This window comes from Terrapene carolina, unplaced genomic scaffold, assembly GCF_002925995.2.
Source record: "Terrapene carolina triunguis isolate 2854851 unplaced genomic scaffold, T_m_triunguis-2.0 Scaffold53, whole genome shotgun sequence".
NCBI classification, from domain to species: domain Eukaryota; kingdom Metazoa; phylum Chordata; order Testudines; family Emydidae; genus Terrapene; species Terrapene triunguis.
Window position 1 is genome coordinate 12,503,390 of NW_020664404.1, and position 24,860 is coordinate 12,528,249.

At 41.6% G+C, this 24,860-nt stretch overlaps 1 protein-coding gene across 2 annotated transcripts; it reads right to left on the reverse strand.

The window, feature by feature from the left end:
• Positions 1–3,788: 3,788 nt before the first annotated feature.
• Positions 3,789–24,860, reverse strand: RAB11FIP1 (RAB11 family interacting protein 1). 2 transcript variants are annotated; one of them, XM_026658156.2, is made up of 6 exons: positions 24,489–24,860; positions 14,122–14,573; positions 12,066–12,909; positions 8,741–11,065; positions 7,277–7,382; positions 3,789–4,927 (listed from the first exon to the last, which is right to left on the reverse strand). In XM_026658156.2, exons 1-6 carry the CDS (start codon positions 24,845–24,847, stop codon positions 4,712–4,714), a joined length of 4,302 nt encoding a protein of 1,433 aa, XP_026513941.1. In that variant the 5' UTR covers positions 24,848–24,860; the 3' UTR covers positions 3,789–4,711. The 2 variants fall into 2 exon arrangements, with proteins under 2 accessions (XP_026513941.1, XP_026513943.1); XM_026658158.2 differs by lacking the exon at positions 8,741–11,065.

Sequence of the window (24,860 nt, forward strand, 5' to 3'; positions counted from 1 at the left end):
AGTTTCATTGTAGTGGGTGTCTAGCTAGCTCAGATAGTGGTAATTGCTACACTTGTAGTTTACTTGTCTATATCTAGCCCAGGTCGCTGTGGCCTAAAGCTGTTACTCTCAGCTTCTGTAAAATTAGCAATCTGTGCAATTCCCAATGAAGAGGTGTCCACATCAAAAAATCATAACTAGACCCTTAGTTGGCAGACTCAATCGATCACTGAAAATGCCTTGAAGACGTAACTCCCTTCTCAGCTCTAGAGAAAAGAATTGGGGCACAGTGCCAGGAGAACAGAGCACAGGAAGTTTGCCCTGCCGCTGGCTATACAGCACTTGTTCAGCACTGGATTTCAGTCTTGAGGAACGTCAGCCCAGCTCCTTTCACCAGTTTAAAAAAAAAAAAAAAAAATTAGAGTGTCACAGTTTTGAGAACTTACCATGGTACTGCTGCATGACCTGGAAAAGACAGACCCCTGGTGCACAAGTGAACATCAAGCATCCTCTGCTGACAACTATCAAATGCTGGTATTTTGTGGAGCAGAGAATCACTATATGAACTTGAGGAAAATATGAGCTGGCAGCCAAAGCTAGAGGGCCATAGGCCGACGAATCAGAATTGTCTTGAGATGCCACATTAAATCTTAAACACCTCTTTCTTTTTGTAGCACACAAACATTTGTCTAACTGTAAGCCAGTTTCACCTGCTTGTTTTATACTTTGACATTAAGTTATCTATATTCCCAGCTTCTCTCACTTCAGCCATTGAGCTTTAACTGCAGGAGACTCTGGCCCACTGTAATCAATCACATATGGCATAAAATGATTTCGCTGTGCAAACTTTAGGAACGGCTGAGAAAGCGAATGCAATTTTCTCTACAGTGATGGAAGAGACTTATTCCACTCTGCAGGGCCACTGCAGAACAGTTCCCCAGATTATACACATTAGTGATTTGTCCATTACACGGAGTTCTCTCCATTCTGTCTTGTGCATTTTCTAGCACTTCCAGAGTCTACTGAAAAACAACAAGAGTGTTCAAACACTGAATTAAAAATTTTATTTTAGTGTTCCATAAGAGTGAAAGTCATTTTTAAAAACCAAAAAGAAAAAAAAGTACCCAAACAAAGCAGAAAATATAAACATAAAAATACATTTGGATCCTTCAATATTTAACATTCATTAAGCAACTGTACAGGGGCTTGACAAACAAGCTTTAATCTCATAAGTACTCAAATTAAGTACCTTTCTTAACAAAAATTCCAGTCCTTCTATGTCAAAACACTTCAAAAACAGCATTGTCAATAAAAAAATTTGAGGTACAATAAGACTGTGCAACATTTTCACAGCTAATGAAGTAGAAGTGTGGCCTGTAAAGTATCACTCTCTCCTGGCAGTGCCCAAATCTCACCAATAAATGAAACTTACCACGTGCAACCAAGAGATCAAGCCTCATTGTGTAAGAGCAGCCAGCTAACCTTTTGTCCAGACAGACAAACTCCAAGTGTAACTGGTATAAAAGATGACCAAAAAGAGAAACCCCCTATCAAAATTCTATAGTCCCATCTTGGAAGTAGAATGTCATAACCTTAAGTGGAATGTTATCAACAAATATTAAAACCACAGGGTTTACGTTTTCCCAAGATAAGAATACATTTGGTTAATGATAAACATCCTCGTAAAGTATTTATCCCTCAAGCAGCAGGTGCAGCATTACAAACAATGGCTTCAGCTGCTGGTGGTGGAGCAGCATCTTAACTCCAGAGCAGAAGGGCAGCCATTTAAAATGAGGCTAGTAAAAATCACTTCAAATCATTGGATTCATTTAGATTAGTTCTGAGTATAAAAGCAAGTCCAACCATTAGGATTATAACAGCAGTTTCAAATTCAGACTGTTTAGCTACTGCTCAAAGGCACTAGAGAATAGAGATCTCCACAGTTCTCATACAACCAGAAAGCTGTTGGTAAGCTATGGAATCAAGTCCTGAAGGCAAAAAAATTTTTAGGGAGGTGCAAGCAACAATTCCTCTCCACAGAAACATCAAGGGGGTAGAGGCAACTGAAATTAATGTTTCATCTTCCTCGCTATTTCAAGGCACAAGCAGCAGTCAGTCATTTTCAGTGGAAGATAGCTAGTTCCATGCAAATTAAATATATATAAACAAGATCTAGAGATTCTGCTAAAAAATTCAGCATAAGCTACTCCACTCATGGGATCTGGGACACTGAAAATTACCCCTTAACTGAAGTCATCTGCTCAATCACTCATTGCTACTATGTACCTGTGGTCCTAGAAAGGAACATTACACCTTTCATAGTATTGTGAATTATTTCATGTATGGCTTCCCTTGAAGGAAAGTTGTATGATAGGGCAGTTAAGTTTTGCCTACACTTTTTAATCACAATCACAAAATAACAAATGCACATAACAGCATATATATTTATATACAATTCCAGTAAACATTGATTTCTTCTATGTAAATAGATTAAATTATGTTTCACTACAAAAATACAGTATCTGAGAAGTTTACAGTGGTCTCCAGTGTTTTGTGAAAATATTAAATATAAGGCAATAGACTATTAAAAGGCTAATAGGAAATTCAACTAGTCTCACCTCTCATTAAAGTGCTCTAACGAAAAGAATACTGTGACAAACTGTGCCCTCCTAAACTATAGGTGAAATTATCACTCAGAACTTTAGGGAGGACTTAATGTACCTTTCACCTTGATAAAGGGTAGAGTTTGTTTTATTTTTATTTTTTTTGCTTCACAATACATGCTAGACATTAAAACAGATTATCCAAAGTACTTTAATATTGTATCACGGATCCTCACTGTACCTTCAAGAAGTCAATTTGAGAGCGGTGAGCACAGAACTGTTAAAATTGAGAGCCTGCCACACATCAGCCCCAACACTAAATGTAGATGTAAATTAATGTTGAATCCAATCACAACTTTCCATCTCAGTGCTGAATTTTATTGACAATTCCTATCAACACTATCCTAAAAGAATGATTTGACGTGAGCCTGCTAAAATGATTGTTTGTGAGTGTCTTGCTGTTTGCTATCTGATATAAATGGGAAATGCCTGTCCCATGGCAAACTCCATAGTTACAGCAGACTAAGGCAAAAGATTCAGACAGAGGTATCTGATTTATCTTGCAAAATAGCAGCACAATGTCTTCTGATTACATTTAAAATAAAACCTGTTCTAACATTCTCAACCACAAATCTTATTACTGGAAACCAGCTCAATTTTTAAAAGCCACCATTTGAATGCTCCTTTACTAAGAGACCCAGGTCTCAGACATCTCTCTCTGTCTCACACACACAAACATACACACAATTTAGATGTTCCATATGGATCAACTTGGACAGTTGTATTTTTACAGGTCCTAGTTTCCCAAATACAGCATGTTTAAAAATTTACAATCTTGAGTGGCACAACAGAAAAATCTTCCACTTGCTGTGCATAGCAATATAAACAAACTAAGCATGTGTACCACGAAGGAAACAGGTGCATACATGTTTATATAGGATACCGAGTAAACTGTATGGGAGTTGTGTGCCCCCTAGTTTGAACAAGAACCTTCAAATCAGGAATATGATGGCTATGAAACAAAACAGCTCCTAATTCAGATCACTATACAGGTCTGTCTCATCTTACGCGGGGGTTCCGTTCCGCAGTTAGCGCGTAAAGCGAAAACCGCATATAGCCAAAATCTGATTTCGCCCGCACTACAGGTATAGTATTAAAATTGTTATTTTTCTCTTTTTTTTTTTGTTTTTTGTTTTTGCCGACCGCGTAAAGTTGAAATCGCGCATGTTAAATGCGCGTAAGATGCGACAGTCCTGTATCGTCTAAAATTTGTAACTGTTCTTTAATCATGTAGTCGAATGGCAGTTATATCTTTGTTTGATTTTTGCTATATTAAAGCAGCCATAAGAGCCTGCTCAGAGCACTGCTTTGAAATTTTTCAACACTAGGTTTATACAGGCTTTGAGCTTCCCTTCCCAAAATGAGATGTAGACACTTCATTAATAGTCACATTTTCATGTAGATTTAAAGGCCTTCCAATTTTACAGCATGTTTAAAGGGCATTACATTTTTTACAATAAGGCAACTTATGGTACCCAAACCTCTTTCTGGAGTGCATTTCAACTTCTGTAATATAATTATTTGAACAAAGCAATCAAATCCTTGAATTAGTGTATGTGATGGCTTATATTGCACTACAACTTAAGTCTTAGAATTAAGAACAACTGTTGTTCTTAGTCCGAGAAACCCGGTTCAGTTTTTAAAACACCAACCCTTAAGCTAAACTCCCAAAACTAATAAAATAAAGAAGCTCAGAAGCCAACAACCATCAGTGCCTCACTGAGAAAAGTGGCTTCAAAAACATTCACAGCCACATGAATCTCAGGCCTCTGATTACATTCTTTAACAATGCCTCCCAGGTGGTGGTAAAATATTTACAGTGTACCAGAAAGAAAGGTGGAAGACTTCTGACTATTGTATTTTTGGCTTATGTATTCAAGACCTGGTATAATTATTAACTAGTCTCCAGCTAAGTGGAATCAACTTTTTGCAAGAGACGCAGAAAAGTGGTTTTTTTTTTTTTGTAGGCAGCAGGTACCAGAAGATCAGCAACTTCACATTATCTACCTGTGAAGTTTGAGTAATAAGATGGGAGTCCAGTCCTTTATTCAGGTTTTCTGGCAGAGGTTTTACATCCTTCCAGCTTTATTTTTTGGAGATGGAGCCCGAAGAATGTTGGGGGTTTCTTCCATGACTCTGACAAGCAAGTTATCAATGTAGTTTTCTAGCTCCCGCACCTGGAGATCTCTCTTTGTAATGGTATCCTTCTGTCTCAGCACCAGCTGGATCAGCTCATCATGTGTTAATTGAGCATAAGCATAGGCAGGTTCCGAAGGATCATATTTCTTTTGGAGAGAGAAGACAGACAGGGTCAATGCAGAAATAAGTGTTTTACAGTAATATGAGAAGACTGCCTAATGATCTTTGTATTCAGGGAAGGTTGAAGAATTCCAGGGATATTGGTTACCAAAACAGGATTGCTCTTCAAAGAAATTACTGTACTTTACATCTTGTTAAAGTTTCACACAACTGGCATTTCAGGATTTATCAGTCATTACTACTTCAGTGAACAGGAAAAGCATGTTCCCCAGGGCCAAAGCCTGCCAGCCTTGCAACATCAGCAATGACAGGGAAAAGCTACAGGACCAAACCAGTATGGTAAAGTGACACAAATGCAACTGCTATCGCAAGAGAGACATCTGTTAGGGCACTTAGCAATGGCAGCTAGAAATGACAGCGAAGTTATAATTATTAGCAGATATTCATGCACTTTCAAAATGTGGACAGGTGGAGCTTTATAACAATAGATTATGTGGAAAGGAAAGTAACAGGAAAAATATTTAAGTACTGCACTTTTATGGCACAAGAATATTTGATACTGTAGGATTTAGGAAGCCCAGGGCATCTATTCTAAGGGGAAGGAAGACTCAAAATGAGACAAAATTTGGTAGCGTTTTCCATAGCCTCAATTTTATGGCTCAATATTTGTCAGCAATTTACAGTAATATGTGAATGCCAGGTTTGCATGGGGTTAAAGGGTAAAATTTGAGTCCGAAACAAAGGACAGATGAGTCATGATCCTAGGACATCAATGGCCCAAAGACTTGCATAAAAAATCCCCCATGTAATATTAGCACTGAAAGATCTACAGAACCACAAGTTAAAATATACTGAATAAAGTGAGAGTCAAGCTCAGGTTAAATAGCAGTGAATGTACTTGATGACTTTGAGACTGAAACTTTAAAAAGACAGTTATTTAGCAATACATTGCTGGACAGTTATTCTTAAAATTAAAATGCTGTTTGCTGTTTTAAATAGAAATGATTTTTTAGTAACCTCTGCCAAATCATTTCTTATACTTCCTTTTTAGTGCAGCAAAAATACAAGTAGTATTAGCATAAATATTACTTTAGTACAGAATATTCATTGTACAACAGACTTATTCATCTTTTTGCGGATACAGACTAACACGGCTGCTACTCTGAAACTTATTCATAGTTGTATCTCAGTGGCACTACAGGGAATAGTTTTGTATTTGCACAGCTAAGGTATGGTCTGGAAACACCAGATGTTTAAGAAAACAGGCTTCTGTAGACTTTGAAGAGCAGCACACCTGAGTTTAAGTGAAAAAACTCAACTTTTCAGTCACATTTTTCTTTTGTGGCCATTTACTTAGGAGTTTCAGAGCCCGAGCAGTAATGTTTACATGACTATTTTCAGCACTGACGCATAAGCCCACATCAGCTGACCCAGGCTGTGAGATTCACTGCCATTTGGGGTAGGGCGCGCAGGCACGTAGACATTCCTTAAGATGAGGAATCCTATATTACAAGCCAGTTTGTGCCTGGATTTCTGAATCAGAATTTTCTCAGAACCTGGTTTGCTTTCATTTTTCAGACCTCTTATCTAATGGTGCCTCAGGGATCAGAACTTATGCAAACACTTAGACAATACTTTTCAGAGATTTGAGGGGAAGAGAAAGAAGGTGAAAGCTTTTAGCCATGCACATTTAGAAATATAACCTACTTTTGTGAGGCAACATTCTCCTGCTTTAACAAGTAGACATTTGGCTTTTCAGACTGTGGAGGAAGTTCTTAATCGTGGAAGCTGCCAATGCAGCAAGTTACAAGGTGATGGGTCCCACTAGTCTCTGCTGAAAGGAAGATCAGCAGTGCAGCAGATAGTGACTACCTGCCCCCAACCACCTTGAGTAAGCACGGTGTAAGCAGACTCCAGGTTACAGTGGCCACACCCCACATATTGTAGGCAATCCTTGCTGTCTCCAAAGTAGCATATTTACTGGTCACCCTCTACCCGAGGCACTCCTACTAGTCATCTTCCTGGCTCACAACCAAGCCTCCCCATCAACGTACCCATCTAGTGGAGAACCAAAGAGCACTTCTGGGTTTACTCCAGTAGTACAGCCACAGTTCCTTGGGGCACCCCCATCAGGAGCCTTTTTTTGCTTTAAAGTCATTTGCATTGAATAAGAACAAAAAGTGAATTCAATTTCTTCCTCCCAATGCTGGGAAATAGAGAAAATAAGGAAATCCTTTAACAGACATCGTTTGAGTGTCAGAGCCAAAAAATGTAAGTTACCCTGAGTAGGCAAGTTCACACTGAGTGCCCTGGAAGCTACGAAGTTTACACTAACCATTATGAAGCTATAACCCAAGTTTCAATTTCTTTCATACCTTTCTATTGCTCTCAGTCCAGTTTTCATCCATTTTTGTGGTTGTGGTCAAATTTTTAGTATGCGACTTATTTGCTGTGGTGTTCATTGGCTTCACAGGATGAGGTCTGAAACAAAAGCCACAACTTGTTTAGGCAGTTCCTTAACATCTTGAGATCTTATCACAAGCAAAGCATCCAACAGGTTCCTCAATCCAGTAAGACTCAACACAAGGGGATTTAATGAATTTCCTTATACACCTCAAGATATGAGAAATTCAGTTCCAGGACAGAGTTCTGCCTCCAATTACAGTCTTCCATTGGGTGGGCACACACTCACTCACTCACCCTGTTCTGCTGACTTATTTTTATTGCATTCAAAAAACAAACAAAAAAAGAAACAGTATCATGGTAACTGGAAACATCACATAACAGAAGTGGTTACATGAGGTGCTTACACCATATTCGTGAGTGCTTAGTTTTTGTTTGGTTGTGGGTTTGTTTTTGTTTTTAAACTACACGCATATTACTATAAGAGTTAGATTCTACATAATTTCCCCACATTATCTTCATTAGAAGTCTACAAACCAAATATCCTCTTGAGCAGCGGATTTATTCCATCTTCTCTAAATGGACTAATTCTTGCATAAGGCACACTAGATGCCTAGGCATATTGTATTCTCTAGACCCATTTGTAATGGCAATTTTAAAAAGTGGAAGCAAGTTACCCAACTGTGTTTCAAGCAATCAGTTTCTGAACAGTAATTCCCTGGAGCTCTACAGATAAAGCGGTTCTGAGGCTAGCAGAGTTTCACAGAAAAAGACAGCTCCAATTTGCACCTCAGACTATAATGGGGTGCCAGTTAATTGGAACGTGAACAGCTCTGGAAGTCCAAAAGCATGTCGGTCATCTGGGAGTCAGGCCTATTAGTCACATGAAGTAAGTTTGCCTGTAGTATGTTTTAATGCTTAGAAATCTTTACTCTACCAGTTAAGTGACCACCACAGTTCTCAGTATTGCCTTTGATTGTATTTCCTCATTTCTGAAAAGCTAGAGATCATAAAGCAGTTTACCAAATCCAGCTGTTGACACCAGAATATTTGTGGTATTAAAATAGCATTATTCAAAAAGGATAAATCCATATTTGACTAATGAGCACCGAGTTCCCTAATGTAAACAACTTGCCATAAATAATAGAAGTATTGTGAATGTTAGATCTGCCCAAATCACTGCCACTGCTCATTCTAAGTTTTTGGGGGCACAGTTTCTAAGTTTGGTGCAATCACTGATTTTTTGCTAATTTTGTGGCAGAGGTCTTACACTGGTATGGTATAGGTCTCTGACAGGGTCCAAAAGTCAGACCAAGTTAAGACTGTATGAAGTCACATCAAAATGAAAAAACTATCACGATATTTCTGTAGCATGAAAAAAGTATATGTCTTGTACAACACTGAGAAATTTTCTGTGTATTTCCCCATATTCTCACCTGTGCTTAACAGACACACTTCCACCACTCTGTTGTGTTTGATTGGGAAGTGTCTCAGAGGGTGAAACCCATGCCCGAAGCACCTTCTTCTTGCCAGCATTTTCGACTTTATGATTGAAGCTCTCAGCTGGTGGCTTTTTCACTGATTCTGCTCTACTACTGTCGCAAGCGCCAGATTGGGGGGAACTAGAGGAAAGGGAGAGTTGGGAAGAACTGGACAGGGAGGTAAAAGAAACAGACTTTTCAGAGGGCTCAAAAAAATCACTCTTCCTACTTTCCTTAATACTGCTAGATTCCTTCAGTTCCTGTTCCTCAACAACACATCCATGCTCACTGGGATAAGACAGGATATCTAAACCTGACTCACTAGTCTTGCTGCTTGCACTATGAATGTCTACTACTGAATTTAGTTTGGATGATTTGCTAGATTTAAAAGTATCTTCAGGGCCGTCACCTCCCTTCTGAAGCAATATACTTGCTCTATGAGTAGAGCTCATATCTGAACTGAGTTTTTCTTCCTCAGTGGCAGACAATGAATCTATACACTGATTTTCAGTATTTGGAAAACTTTTATAAATTGCAGTCATTTCATTATTCTTTTGATAGCTGTCTAGAAGCTCATCATCTGATCCTACTTCTGGAATAACTGGAAGGCCAACATGTGTTAGACTCTGATCTCCAGTAACTGGAATGGCAGACTTAAGGTCTGTTCCAGAGTCAAATAATGAATCATCATTACCATAAGTTTTGTGTTTTAAGTGTCCATTATTGCTATCATCTCTGTCAAGATGATGTGTAGTTGACCGAGTAGCTGTTTTTAATAAGCTGTCACCTGCTGGGTTTTCATGTGGGTTCATAGGATTCTCTCTATGAAACACAAATCCAGACCCAGACATTGTGCTGTCAGATGGAGTAAGCAGGTCTTCATCTTTCAGTCTACCAGTCAGAGAAACAGGTGCACACTTATTTAGTTTTACAGCATTTCTTGGGGTAGGCTTTGGCTTTGCATTTCTTGGGGCAGGCTTTGGCTTTGCAAATAGAGGATTGAGCTCACTAACATCCTCTGACATGTTAGGGTCCTTAGGAAGCAACGTGTGAACTCTTGGAGTTGGTTTTGGCGGCTCTACTTGAACTGAAGAGTCACTTTTGATGGCATGAGTTACCTTGGACTGTAATGCGAGCCCAAATTCTTCCATTTTGAGTGAATGCTTACTTTTCTTTCCACTACATAGTTCTTGCTCCTCATTTAATTTGCTTTCAGCAGAAGATGGCTGTATTACAGCATTCCCAGGTGAAAGGCTATAATTAGACTTGGAGAGAGAAGTTAGTTCTTTGCCATCTTTCATCCAGGTTTCAGCACTTGTACTGCTGGCTTCAACGTCATCCTGAACAGTGCTCTCATTGTTCTGAACAGAACTCCTACTTTCATCACAGAGTTTAGATGAACGGTAGCACTCCATACCCAGCACAGAGGCAAACCCTTCTCTCTTTTCTATTACGGTTGGATCAGTAGTGAACATTTCTTCACATTGATCAGGATGCCATCTCTCTCGCTGCTCTCTGTCTAAAGCCTCAGCATGATTTCTGCTGGAATAAGTATTTTCCAACTCATCAAGATGAAAGGTCACTGATTTCTTAACGCCACTGTTATTTTTTTTATCCGGTGATACTATCTGTACCTCTTTGGCATCATACTGTTTCTTTGGGGTCTGCCCAACCCTTTCATACACAGGCAGAGGAGATGACTCAGACAGTGACCCCAGAGAATTTGATACAGTATTTGTATCATTAGTCAAACTTTCATTTTGAGACTCCTCTGAAGAAACAAAAGCAGGGTGCTCCGAATCAGCAAAGTTTATTGCAAAGGAACAACAGCTTTTGCTAGAAACAGCAGAAGGAAGGGAGAAAGAGGGAGGACTAGTAAAGCTTTTGAGGTCTTGCACTTTTGATTCCTGTCCCAGTTTAGATACAAAAGGATTATTGTCAATAGAAAGGTGAGTAGAAAGGAGAGGAGGAGAAACATGCCCCAGAGTTGCAGGAGGATGGGGGAAATATAAGAGAGGACTAATGAAGCTTTCGGAGTCTTGTGCTTTGGATTCCTGTTCCCAGTCAGAAATGAAAGCATTATCATTAGAACGTTGTCCAGAAATGAGAGATGGAGGAAGAGGGCTACTAGAGTCTCGTGCTTTAATTTTTTGTCCCAATTTAGAAGTGAAAGGGTTATTGTCATTACTAGAATGATGTGCAGAAAGGAAAGCAGGAAGGGAATCAGGTACAGAAGTAGAAAGCGTGGCTTCGGTTTCATCCTCTGAAGACACTCCCAGTCTGTAAAAGGGACAAAAACTCGCGTGTCAGTTGCAGATGCAACATGTGAGAGACAAAGACAAGTTCTAAAGGTGGATTTCACAAAATTTGCAACATACTAATGATGCATAAGAAACTGCAAAGACTTAAGAGTTTAATGGACCAATAAAACAAGCTTGAAATAATTTATGTTTAAATATTTTATATGCAATACCAATACTTGTGATGCAAAAAACGTGTGTTGTAAAGTTTGCTACATGCAAATCAAAGATTACTAGGGTGATGTCTACTTTTAAAGCAACTGTACATAATTTATTTTGCATCCAAGACATAAGTACTAATAGCATAATAGCTTAAAATGTTTACATTTACACACAAGGCGTTTAAACATAAATTGAAGATCTAGTGTTAAAGACAGACAACTCAGGATACTTGTTAGTAAGGCCACGCTTCTTTCATATATGTAAGTCACAGAGTAGAATTTCTGAAAAAAGTCTCACAGAACCCCAGAAATATACTTCATGAAACTGTGAATGATGCCAAAAGCAGATGTGTTCCAAGATTTGCCATTCTCCAGGCCACAGCAAGAAGTATAGTGGAGAGCAATAGGTTTGATTAAAGAGGATATTTCGGCCCTTCTACACATTTTCAAACGTAGACAGTAAGGCAGGAGAATATTGTTAGTTTTTGTTATGGGTTAATAGAACAAGGAATAAATGACTTCATACTATCTGAAAAGATATAGGCACTAAAAACCATTATGTTAGTGCATCCTCACTTATATGACGTTAAATTGGTTAAGAATGGAAGTAAAAGTTAATACTTATACCAAGAATCTTAATAAGTGTGTAACTGGTTAAACTTTCATCTAGTGGTGAAACACAAATGAGTCCCCCACAAGAGATGTTATAAAGGGCAACAGCTACAGAAATGTTACCTTGTGGCAGGAAGTGGGCCAGCCTAGCCATATGTCTGCAGTGCTTTATATCAGAATCTGAAACTGAAATAAAACAAGACTAACCTGGGTTTGACAGCTTTGGTTTGGATTGTCCTTGCAGAGGCTGCAGACTTGTCTGGTTTCTGTTCTTCCATGAGCGATTCATCAAAGGGGTTATGTGATTTCTTGTTTCTGGGAATATCTGCTGTGTTGCTGTTTTTTGGAGTACTTTCTTGGTTATAGTCCTTAGGGATTTCAACAGGTTTTATCTCTTTTTCGTTCTTTTTTTCTTCAAGAAGTTTGGCTTCTCTCTCCTTCAAAGTCATGTCAGACATGTTTTCTACATCACTGTTTTTCACTACTTCCTTTCTTCCTGTGACTAGAGACAACAAAGCAGACTTCTTGTTCTCTTGTTTTTTGTCCTCTTTAGTTTCTTCTTTTGCAGTTTCTAAACTCAGTGAAGCACTATTTCCCAGTAAATCTCCACCGCTAAGTAGTTTGTATGATGGTAGAGTCATAGACTTAAAGGACTCCAATGAGTGTGACCCAGATAAACCTCTGCTAGGAGACATTCTTCCTGTCTTTTCATGTTCCTTAGTGGATTTTGAAGACAGGTTTTCTTCTGATTCAGAGGGCTGGTTTTTCCTGAATGTTTGAGGGGAAGAGGAAGGAGTGTTGTCCTTTGACATGGTTTCCTTTTTTGTTTCACTTTCCTTCCGATAAACATGATTGCCATTAATACACACGTTGGATCGGGGTGTGGGATCATTTTTGGATTTAAGGCCACTGAATAAGGAGAGCCCTTCTTTCTTGGTGTTGCTGGAGGTTATTTCGTTTAGTTGCTTATTGTCTGCACTTGCTGTTCTCTTATGAGCCATGAGTACAGGAACATGAAGTGAGTTATCTTCAGCTTTGTTTCCAAAGGTCTCTGAAAAAAAAAAAAAAGAGAGACATTAAAGCTATGAAAAACATATTTTCCGGTGACAGTCAATATTACAGTCTAAAGTGTTGAAAGACTCAGTGATTACTCATGACAATGGAAAAATTATGTTTAGAGAGATACAGAAATTTCGTTATCTAAAGCAGGAGTATCACCCTGTAGAGCAGCGGTGCTCAAGCTTTTGCAGGTTGGGCCCACCCTACCCCTGTCTGTGCCATGCCCCCCCCCCAGAGCCAGGGGACGCAGACAAGGGTAACGGAACCGAGGCTGGGACTGCAGCGGGGGGGGGGGGGGGTCCACAGGGCTGAGAGTGGGGCCAGGGTCAGATGTGGGGCCAGGAACATAGCTGCGGGCGGGACCGGAGCAGAGTTGGGGACAGGGAGGGGCTAGTGCTGCTCTCTTCCTGCCGCCCCCTCAGGGGGGCTGGCCAAGGCCCTGTCGCACCCCCTCAAAACCAGGCCCCACAGTTTGGAAACTTCTGCTATACAGGGTTTGTGGGGTTTTTTTTGGGGGGGGGGGGGGGGGGGGGGGGTGGAGATGTGCACAGGAGGCAAGGTGGCAGATCACAAGGAAGAAGCATCCTATTTCATCCAGAATGGCTCCAGCAATACAAAGAATGGCATCAGACAAATTCTTCTTAAATGTTTTCAATGGATCTGGGAACATACAGCTATAATAGCCCTGTTTTGTAGTGTTGGCCAGAAAACAAGAACTCCATTTCACAAAAAATTAAGGGTTTGATATTTGGTTTCATTCTGCATTCGGAACAAACACCAAGACATTTTTTTTTTTTTGTGTGCAAAGAGACATGCACCCATACCAGCAGACTAGCCAAAAGCCTGGTAGCTATAGCACTCACCTAGGATATCAGACACCCAGGTTCAAGACCCCACTCCTAATCAGGCAGAGCATTTCATCAGAAAATTCCCGATAAGCTTTACTGTTTTAAATAAAACGTATACAATAAAAGAAAATTGCATCTGATCACCCACCTACAAATGTACTGCCAACAGTGCATTAATGCTGATTTTAGCCAACATCTTCAAATACTTTGTCACTTTCTTTTTCATAAGAAAAATGGGTGGAATCTTTGCTAATATTCTGTCAATATATTAACCTACCATATCAAAAATCAACCTCTCTTTTGAGCAAAGATTTAAGATAGTAATAAAATTTAATATTGTGAGAGGAAATACTCACTTTCTGAATTTGGAGGAAAGGACTCATCATCATCATCATCTTCCCCCCACTTTGCCTGAAAGTCACCAGGTTTAAGCCTAACTTTCTCCGTCACTGGCTGAAAACCAGGTAAAACTGACATGGACTGGGAGAGGGAGGTTTTCTGCAAACCAGGTTTAGAAAACAGGGTTTTGATCTTGGATTTTTTCTTTTCTTTTTCAGGTGTTTCCTCTTCACTATCCGCTGGCGAGTGAGTTATGCTGGGAATGATGGCGGACGCCGTGTCAGGCAGTCCATTGGCCCGCTTTCCTTTGAGTTTGCCTTTCAGCTTGCCAAATGGAGACCGGGACTTGTCTTTCATGGATAAATCAAACATGCTGGCTGTCATGTTGCTCCTCATGAACTGAATATCCACCTCAATCTCTCCTCTCTCTTTTTCCTTCTTGCCTGGTTTGGAGTGAAGTGTATACCACCTGCAAAAGAAAGACAATGTCATACAAGCTTCGAAAACAAACTCTGGTTAATGCAAGCGACAGAAAAATATGGCAGAGGGAAAAAGGAGAAAACAGACTCCCTAGCTGGGAAACTACTTCATGTTTAGACAAGGATCAGAGAGCTTACTGTGGGCATCCCTGCTAAAATAACTTTTTTCATGTACCATGATTTAACTGGCACCAGAGACTTGGTAGGATAAGGCCCATGACGGGAATACAGGTATAGCAGGAGGGGTACCACTTCTTCAGGAAGGACTGGCAGAGTAAAAAGGGAGGAGGTGCTGCATTATACATCAAGAATACACACACTTGTTCCAAGGTCCAGAAGATCCAGAAACAATAGTTCATGGATTAGGGACCCAATTTTATGGGGTTCCAGGGGCTTCTGTATAGATTATTTAGGTTAATCTTTCTATCTACCCAATGGGACTCAGTGCTCAGTCTAGAAGATACACCTCTACCCCGATATAATGTGGGCTCGCATATAGCGCGGTAACCCCGGGGCTCAGGCTGCTGCGGGGAGCCCCGGGCCCTTTAAATCACCATTGGAGCCCTGCTGCCGCTACCCCGGGGCTGCGGCAGCAGGGCTCAGCCGCAGTGATGAGCTGCCAAAATCTTAAGAACCGGTTCCCTCCTCACCCCACCCCCGCACCCGGGGACTCCTGTCCCATCCACCCCCCGCGTTCCTTGACGCCCCCCCCGGACCCCTGCCCCATCCACCCCCTTTCCCTGTCCCCTGACTGCCCCCTGCCACCCCATCCAACCCCTCCTCTCATTCCTGATGGCCCCCCGGGACCCCTGCCCCATCCAACCACCCCTTCTCTCTGTCCCGACTGCCCCTGGAACCCCTGCCCCTGACTGCCTCCCACCGCCCCATCCAACCCTTGCTCCTTCCTGACTGCCCCCCCCCGGGACCCTTGCTCCCATTCAATCCCCTTGTTCCCCGCCCTCTGACGGCCCTGACCCCTATCCACCCCCGACCACCCCCCCAAACTCCCCTGCCCTCTATCCAACCCCTCCCCCCCCGCTCCATGCCCTCTTACCACGCTGCCTGGAGGTGGCTGGTGGCACTACAACCGCGTCACTCAGCTGGAGCCGGGCCAGGCTGCCGCCACCATGCACCTCGTGGAGCACTGGTGGCTAGTGGCACTACAGCTGCGCCACTCGGCTGGAGCACCGGGTCAGGCTGAGCTTGCAGCCCGCCGCCCAGAGCATGCGCTGGCGGCGGGGCGAGCTGAAGCTGTGGGGGAGGGGGAACAGCTGGGGACTAGCCTCCCCGGCCGGGAGCTCAGGGGCCAGGCAGGAAGGTCTCGTGGGCCACCGTAGTGGGTGCACACCCCGCCCCACCCCTAAGAGCCAGAGGGACCTGCCGGGGGTCGAGGTGGAGAGTCCCAGTGGTGCTTAGTTGGGGCGGCTCCTGGGAAGCATCTGGCAGGTCCCTCTGGCTCTTAGGGGCAGTGTAGCGTAGCTAGGGAGGGAGCAGGGGGTTACCTGCCGCGGCGCGGGCGGCCCTCCTCACAGCCCCCACCCAGCTCATCTCCGCTCCCTCTCCGCTTCCCTGGGCCTGAGCACGAAGCCACCACTTGCTTCTCAGCCCTCCCAGGCTTCCCGCATGAACAGCTGATCTGCGGGAAGCAGGGGGGGGAGGGAGAAGGGAGCAGAGCGTTCAGGGGAGGAGGCGGAGCGGAGGTGAGCTGGGGCCAGGGGCAGGGAGCTGCCAGAGCTCACGGAGTTGGCACCTAAGGCGCCACTTTAAATTTAAAAGCCCTTTTAGAACTGGTTGGACAACCAGTTCTAAAAGGGCTTCTAAATTTAACAACCGGTTCCTGCGAACCGGTGGGAACCAGCTCCAGCTCACCACTGCTTGACCGACAATTTAAAGGGCCCGGGGCTCCGGCTGCTGCGGGGAGCCCCGGGCCCTTTAAATCACCGTCGGAGCCTTGCCACCGCGGTAGGGATTTTTGGCTCCCGAGGACCGCGTTATATCGGGGTAGAGGTGTACCATCAGAGATGCTTAGTTTTGCAGTTCTCAAACTGTGGATTTGTGTCTCCAGAGATAACATGCTTGTTAACAGCAAAAATGTTTTTAAATAAAATAAATAAATAAATAAATTAATATACAGAGGTGAGAAATAGTTAAATAAAACAATTTAAATGTCTGTCTGGTGATGTTCTCCTCCTAATACAGCATGGCAAGAAAATCCTCCAAATATTAATGATTAACCTGTTGAATTGGAGATAGTTCACCTCCCAATGACTTCATAAATATCTGCTTCAATTACCTTTGGTAAATGAAATAACCAATCATTCATTTTCTGATATAGCTGTAAAACTAATCGGAAAAGTTTTCAAAATAAATCACTGTTTAAAAATGTATAGTGTGTACCTTCTAAAAATGAAGCCTACATCTATCTCTGAGTTGTGAAGAATATGTATTAAAGTTACAACAACCAACAAGAATGCACTTTTATGTAGAAATCCATGATTAAATTGAGTCTTCCTGACTAGTGATTTCAATCAATTTGATTTAAATCAAATCCACCCTGGGCAGACCAGATGAAAGTTTCTGGGTAAAGACAAAAAGGAGGAAAAATGGGGATGACCTCATGGGTAGGACTCTACTGCAGACCACCAAATCAGGAAGAGGAGGCGGAAGAGACATTTCTAGAACAAACAAATATCCAAAACACAAGACCTGGTAGTAATGGGAGACTTTAGCTACCCAGACATCTATTGGAAAAGTAATATAACAACACAAAATGTCCAATAAGTTCTTGGAATATATTGGAGACAATTGGTCACAATCAAGTCTAGAAGGGCTGCCCCCTGTTTACTTCCTTCACTTTCTGAAACAACAAACAGGTTGTAAATCTGCAGGTAGAAGGCAATTTGGGTGAAAGTGACCAAGAAATGATAGATTTCATGATTCTAAGGAAAGGAAAATGTGAGCAGCAGAATAAGGACCATGGACTTCAAAAGAGAAGACTTTAACTAACTCAGAACTGGTAGGTAAGGTCCCATGGGGAAAAAAACAAAACAAAACTAAGGGTATGGCTACACTTACCTCCGGCGCGATTGATCTGCTGAGCGCTCTCCCTACCACAGTGCTGCAGCAAGTAAGGGGGGGCTCAGAGGAACCGCTCCCCACCCCAGCTCACCTCCGCTCCACCGCTGCCTCCTCCCACGAGCACGCCGCTCAGCTCCGCTTCTCCTTCCTCCCAGGCTTGCCGCACCAAACAGCTGATTGGCACGGCAAGCCTGGAAGGAAGGGAGGGAGGGAGAAGCGGAGCGGCAGCACGCTAAGGGAGGAGGCGGAGGCAGAGCGGTGGTGAGCTGGGGCGGGAAGCGGTTCCTCTCCCTACTCACCTATAACACGGTGAGATTTTTTGGCTCCCGAGGACCACATTATATCGGGGTAGAGGTGTATGTTGACTTCAGCTACATTATTCACGTAGCTGAAGTTGCGTAACTTATATCAATCCCCCCCCCCACTCCCCCAGTGTAGACCAGGCCTAAGGGATAAAGGAGTTCCAGAGGGCCGATAGTTTCTTAAGGAGACAATATTAAAGCGCTAATGAGAGTCATCAACTAAAAATTAATTAAATGAGGAAGGGTAAAGTAACATTTCACTTTGGTTTCCCAAACTTTATACTTTGTTTCTGCTTCCTGAAACTTCCAGGGGTTAAAAGTAGAAGCAGGTATGCCAGAAAAAGCATCAGTGCAACAGAACAGGTACTACGCTTGATCTTAGCTCAAAGAGCCGAGAAACTACACACCAACACCTGAAATAGTTCAGTCAAGGCATTCTCCAAACACCCCATACCTTTCTTTCCAATTCTCTGTTCATTTACTATTTCAATACTTTTCAAATGTAGAAGCTCCTGAACCGCAGAGGGAAAATGCCTATAATTTCCTCTTCGGAATCAAGCACTTTTTCATTGTTGGATGTTTCTGTTTACTTTAGTCTGTTAATACAATACTGATTCAGAATCAAGGTACCAAAAGCAAGATTCTTTATAGACTGGACTTCTGCACTTATATTTTGAACGCTTTATCTATTTCTGAAATTACAGTTTTAAACACTGCAGGCTACTTATGTTAGACTATTAAACTTGTTCAATTACCAGGCATGGTGTACTACTTGATGACATTTCAATCTTGTTGGCACAAAGAGTAGGTATTTACTGGCATCATGCACCATGAATAGTTTCTTGCCAATCACTAGGAGCTATAGATCTGCTGACCCCACAGAACTGACATGAAAGGCTGTTTTGAAAGGAGCTGGGATTTTCCCTCACAGCTTAACTACTAAATTAAAGAAAACTAACAGAAGTATTCCATCACAAGTGGAATGAAAAGCATGAAACACGAAAATGCCTTGCTGCCTGTTTTTGCACTGCCACACATTGGAGGTGAAGAGAAATAATGGGTCTAGGCAGTTTGTTTCAAAACTATTTTGGACAGTTGACCCTAAAATGAGTTTCCACTTTCAGACAAACATAAAAAGCTCTCTTGAAGAAATGCATTAAAGAGAAAGGGGTGAGAAAACTTGGAAGAAAATTGCTTTAAATAAAACTTGAACTCAAGTGTCAGCCTACAATGACAAACAGCCAAATTACAAATTCCCTAAAATGAAACTTACACTGGAAATGCTGACCGTTCTCACTGGAGTATCAAAGAATACAAGTTGAATAAGTTCCACTCATCAAGCCTTAGACAAAAGTATAAAAATGAATATATTTTGCATTTAAATGTAAAAAGCCACTGGCCATTTTTGTGACTCAAAAGTGTGTTTAATTCAAGGAATGTTCTTATGTATTTTCTGGCTCCCAATGTACATCAGTGAGCTTATCCTGTTTATTTTGCATAGCCCGTTTAATAAAATGGTCCCAGTTGAATGTTTTCAAAAAAGCTTTAAATATTCAAGGAATGCAACTTCTATTAACTTAAGTACAGCCATCATTTCTAAGAAAAGTTGCTGTGCAAGTAATAGCTATTTACTTTCAGCAACACAATCTTTGCAATATTGTGCAACAAACTGTAGGCACCTTCCCCACAGACTAATTAGCAAACAATGTGCATGTCAGCAGTCAGGGCCACGATTGTATATATTCTGCATACTGTAACTAAGGCTATGTCTACAATAGCACTTTTGTTGGTCAGGGGTATTTAAAAAAACAACAAAAGCACCATTGTGGACAGGGTTATGTCGGTGAGAAAACACTCTCCTGCCGACATAGCTACCGCCGCTCATTAGAAGTGATTTAATTATGCCAACCAGAGAGCTCTCTCTCTCCTGCCATCATAGAGTGGCTGCACAGGAGGTCTTACAGCAGCAGTACAGTCGTGCCGCTGTAAGGTCCATAGTGTAGACATAGCCTAAGTGGGAGGTTAGAAGAAAAACTTCAAATGAAAATGGTGGGTTATTTTATTATATCCTCTTCAACAAAATTTAAAATAAATCCAGTAGCCAACAGCCCAATGACAAGGAAGTTTCAACGTAAGAAACAAGATATGAAAACAGTTATTGACAAAACTACGTTTTCCAACAGGCATTACCAGGTTTTTCCTTAATTTTCTTCAGATCTTTGGATAAAAGCAAACCTGGAAGAATACTACACCACTATGTAATGGAGTAAGTTGCCTGCATACTGAACCTTGATGGCTGAAGCGCTTTTAAAGTCCAAAATAAGAAATATTTAAAACTTGACACCTTTCCTATGACAGACTATAAACATATGCCATCTTTTCCAATGCATTTTAAAAAACAGCTACATTTTTCATTAGACATTTGTGTTTGAGAAGTCCTTCACACAACAGAGTGCTACACAGCTTTGTCAAGAACCACTGAGTGTTTGCTTATGGGCCAAGTTGGTGCTAATGCTCCTGTATGCCTGATATCAGCCCAGAACTAAAAAATTAGTCCCTGGAAGAAAAATAAGTCCACACCAAACCCAGCATTCATGGTTGTCAGTCCGTTAGGAGGAGCCTTTACATGGGCATAATCAATTTACAAGAAGCCAGTGCTGCCAAACCTATCACTTTTGTGAAAGTAAAGGCCAAACCGGCCCTCATTAGATTCACCTAGGTAGATCAGCTAGGTAGTTAAAACAGCTCATTAAATGATTGTCAGAGTGTATGTTAGCCACACACTGTTATTCCATTAAGAATAGTCTCACAGTAGAAACCACAATCTTACTAATTTCAGAGCAGCCAAGAGCATTTACATTAAAACAGCAAATACGAGAAAGCAATGTTGATCTAGCTCAGGGGTAAGCAACCTATGGCACGCGTGCCGAAGGCAGCACATGAGCTGATTTTCCTGGCCACCGGTCCGGGGAGCTCTGTATTTTAATTTAATTTTAAATGAAGCTTCTTAAACATTTTAAAAACCTTATTTACTTTACATACAACAATAGTTTAGTTATATATTATAGACTTATAGGAAGAGACCGTCTAAAAACATTAAAATTATTACTGGCACGCGAAACCTTAAATCAGAGTGAATAAATGAAGACTCGGCACACCACTTCTGAAAGGTTGCTGACCCCTGATCTAGCTGTACAAAGCTAGGAGGAAAAATCTTTAACTTCATACAATTTCCACTGCACAGTTAACGGAAAGTAACACTTTACTGAAGGAGTTACTATTCCAGGAGATTATGCCCTTTAAGGGTATTTATTTATTAAGAACAAGAGTGTTTATTACTTGCATTGGACAGTACTTTCATTCTTCACCTAAACAAGAGGCCTTTACAAACATGCTAAATATTCTTGGGTGATTTCACTGTTCTCAGTGTGAACTGTTACTGTTTCTTTTTAAAGATTTATATACAAAAACCAAGTGTATCTCAAAACTGAAGTAAATATTGAAAACTTCCCTCTAACCCATATCCTACTCCAAGCCATTATTGCCTCCACAATAGAAAAAGGTTAAAAAATGGACATTGACTAACCTGTAAAACCCAATCCTAGTCTCCTCCAGATATGACTAGCAAAAGACTGACCCCAACACTGAATCATTAAGACAGTTTCATCTTTTCAAAGGAAAAGGATTTTCTTTTTTGTAAGTAACACAAGCAGTCAGACTTTGTTAGAGGTAACCAACACAGCTTCTGTGAACATGCTATTTTGACTCAAGCATATGTACAACAGCACCAGAGAACTTAAGTTTGTCTGTACTGAAATACCTTCACAGGAGCTTTAGAAAAGACTAGTTGAGTCTTGACGGCAGAGTTTAAATTAAAAAAAAAAAAAAGGCTTAAAGATTATCTACTCAGATCACCTTGTCAATGATTTCCTCCTCAAAGGAAGGTAGATACAATCCTTTAAAAAATCCATTTGAATTCCCATACACTGATGGTCGTTAGTCCAGGCATCATACTTCAAGACAATCAAAACAAGTAGTTTTCCTAGGGGCTATGCTATAACAAGTTAGCCCCTTACGAAAACTACATTTAATTAAACTGATCGTGAATGACTTATTCAATGAATTTGTACATGGGTTTTTAATGCTGATTGATAGTTACAGTTATTATAAGTTTAAGTATTGTTAGGGTTTTCAAAGCCTCTGTATATATTTTTATGAATCCAAATAAAACAATATATATTTAAAATTACTATACTTTGCATGAGGAGAAAACTATCCCTTCATACTGAAATCAACAAGAATAGGTGTAGCTGGTATAGTTAAAAAAGAAGCCAAAGCCTGCTAAAATAGATGCCCATTGATTGTATTTTTGTCATAAAGTTGTACTTTCCTGCTCTAGAAGTTTAAATGCAAGTTCAAAATTTTCATCTGAAAGTTTTATTTTCACTGGTATGAAATATATATAGAAGAGAACGATGACACTAATCTTGAAGTCAGCTTATTACTAATGACATTTCCATTCCAGTAGTAGAAGGGTACAGTAGTGCAGCAAGTGAAGATCTCAAACGCATTTGACTAGAATTTTCTGATGTGGTGCAAATATTCATATGTAAATAAGTTTTCATTTTAGAACAACTATGGTAATAAACATGCCTTTTAGCTCTCCTTTAATATGCTTGACCCTACTAAAAAACACTTCCAATAAGTCAGTGTATAGTTTTTAATACAGCCTGCAAAATCAGAAGACAATAATCTCTTTGGAGCAATGATGCCAAGAGTAGTATAATATTAAAAACATCCAGAGTGTATAAAACCAAAGACACTAAAATCAGAACATAACTCCTCCTTTCCAATAAATATAATTTAATAAGCACACAACTAAAATGCACTAACATTAAAAAACTTAAATCTTCACTCCTGTTGCGAACTTGTGTTCATCCTCCCATTTCCCCTCCTGCAGATATTTTTGTAAAAGGGTATGATCCAACCCATAGGGTACAAACTGTGTTGGGCACTCAAATAAAAAGGGACACAGAGACACTGTGTCCGCTTGCAAGGAAAGGAAACGAACTGCAAACACAAAAATATATACATTGTTTTGTAGTAAGATGTTTAATGGCATAATTTGACCTACAGAATCTTCTCTGCCATTGTTAATGCACAAGAAAGAACCCATCTGATTCTGTAGGACTAGGAGTCAGAAAAATATCCTCCTGTTTGTAAACTGAGATTATCTGATGAAAAAGTACTTGAAACTGAATAGCAAATCCCAGAATGCCATTTTAAAAATAATTTTCCTTCATCAAACAATCCTATATCTTTGTCATTTCCTGAACTGACCAACAGTGCTCCCAAATACAAGCTTTAAATTAAAGAAAGTTTTTCTAGCCCTCATGAAAGAAACATTACACACAAAAGAACAAGCAGAGCAATACTGTCCCAAAGTCTCCAGTAAAATAGCTAAGATATGTAAATTGGTCCTATTCATCACAATGCCATGTTAATTTAGAAGCCTCATGATGACATCCAATTTAACTCTCAACATTATTTGTTTCAGAAACACCCACTCAAGTGTTTATCCTGCAATCTGAAACTGCTTTCCACTCCCTCCTAGTTATCAACAGCCTCATTTGTCCTTCACCCACTTGCCAACCCACTTGCTTCCCCTCACCTTGACAACTTCTGCAATGTATGCAATACAAGTTTCTCATACTGAAAATTGAAAATGTGAGGACAATGCAGACTACATTATATTTATCAAAATAAATATCCTTGATGCTGTACTGGGTATATTCTTTATCATTTTATTAAAACTTTAAATTAAGCTGGCACAGAATCTAAGGACCTAGCTGCAAAATTCAGATTAAGTTTGCCATGGAATAATAGAAGATTTGTCTACACAGAAACACACATTAAAACTTCAGCTGATTTATAGCTTCCCTACTTCTCAATTAACTCCTTGTTATCAAAGGGCTCTCCCTGGTTGCCAACCCAGATTGATTCCATCCCACACAAATCTCTCTCGCTTTATTATGGTAAAAGTGCTGACATATTGCACAAGAAACTGATGCTAGGGGAGGGCAAATCAAACACCCAAGCCCCAGCTCATGACACAACGGTTCTGATCTACTCCGGGCTTTCCAAGAATAGGAAAGAGAGAATTTCAGAGGCGCACCCCACTCCTTCCTCCAACTGAAGCTGTGGGCGAGCAATAAAGAGAAACTGCCTGAGTCCCAGAGACACAAATGGGGAGAAAAGACGGACAACAACCCCGTCATTGCCCTAAGAGCAACCTGCCGCTCGGGGAGGGCCAGCGCTGGGAACCAGACACGGGGCTCAAACCCAGGGGCGATCCCATCGTGGGGGGCTATAGCGAGCCTGGGAGAGCTCGCCACGCCAAGGAACCTCCCCCCAGAGCTCGGGTCAGAACCGGAGCTTTCAGCCCATTCTGCTCCAAATAGGCAGCGTGAGGGACAAGTCCTTCGCCCCCCGGACCCCGGCCTCGCTACCGCCAGCGGGACTCACCGGGTGCTGCGGCGGCCGCCCTCCTCCTGCAGCTCGGCCAGGCGGATCTCGGCCCGCCCCAGGAACTTGTCGAGGCCGAGCAGGGCGCGGTGGAGCACGGTGAGCTGCAGGGCCGGCTCGCCGCCGTGGCCGGGCCGGCGGGGGGGCAGCTCGAAGGTGGCCTCCTCCCGCCAGACGGGCGAGCCCAGGCAGCGCTCCGACACCGAGGTGGCGAACTTCTCCTTGCCCAGCGCCATCAGCGCGTAGGCGTCGCTGCCGCCGCCGGCCCCCTTGGCCTTGGGCCGCAGCCCCCGGGCCCGCAGCACCGTTACCTGCACATGGGTGGGGGCCCAGCGCGGCGGAGAGTCCGACAACGACATCCCGACCGACCGA

Bases quoted from the DNA above. Each gene is read 5' to 3' on its own strand.
- RAB11FIP1 (XM_026658156.2), bottom strand. From the start codon at position 24,847: ATGTCGTTGTCGGACTCTCCGCCGCGCTGGGCCCCCACCCATGTGCAG. The intron at 12,910-14,121 runs GTGAGTATTTCC...TTTTTTTTTCAG, and splicing joins CTTTCCTCCAAATTCAGAAA to AGACCTTTGGAAACAAAGCT. The intron at 4,928-7,276 runs GTATGAAAGAAA...TCTCTCCAAAAG, and splicing joins GGACTGAGAGCAATAGAAAG to AAATATGATCCTTCGGAACC.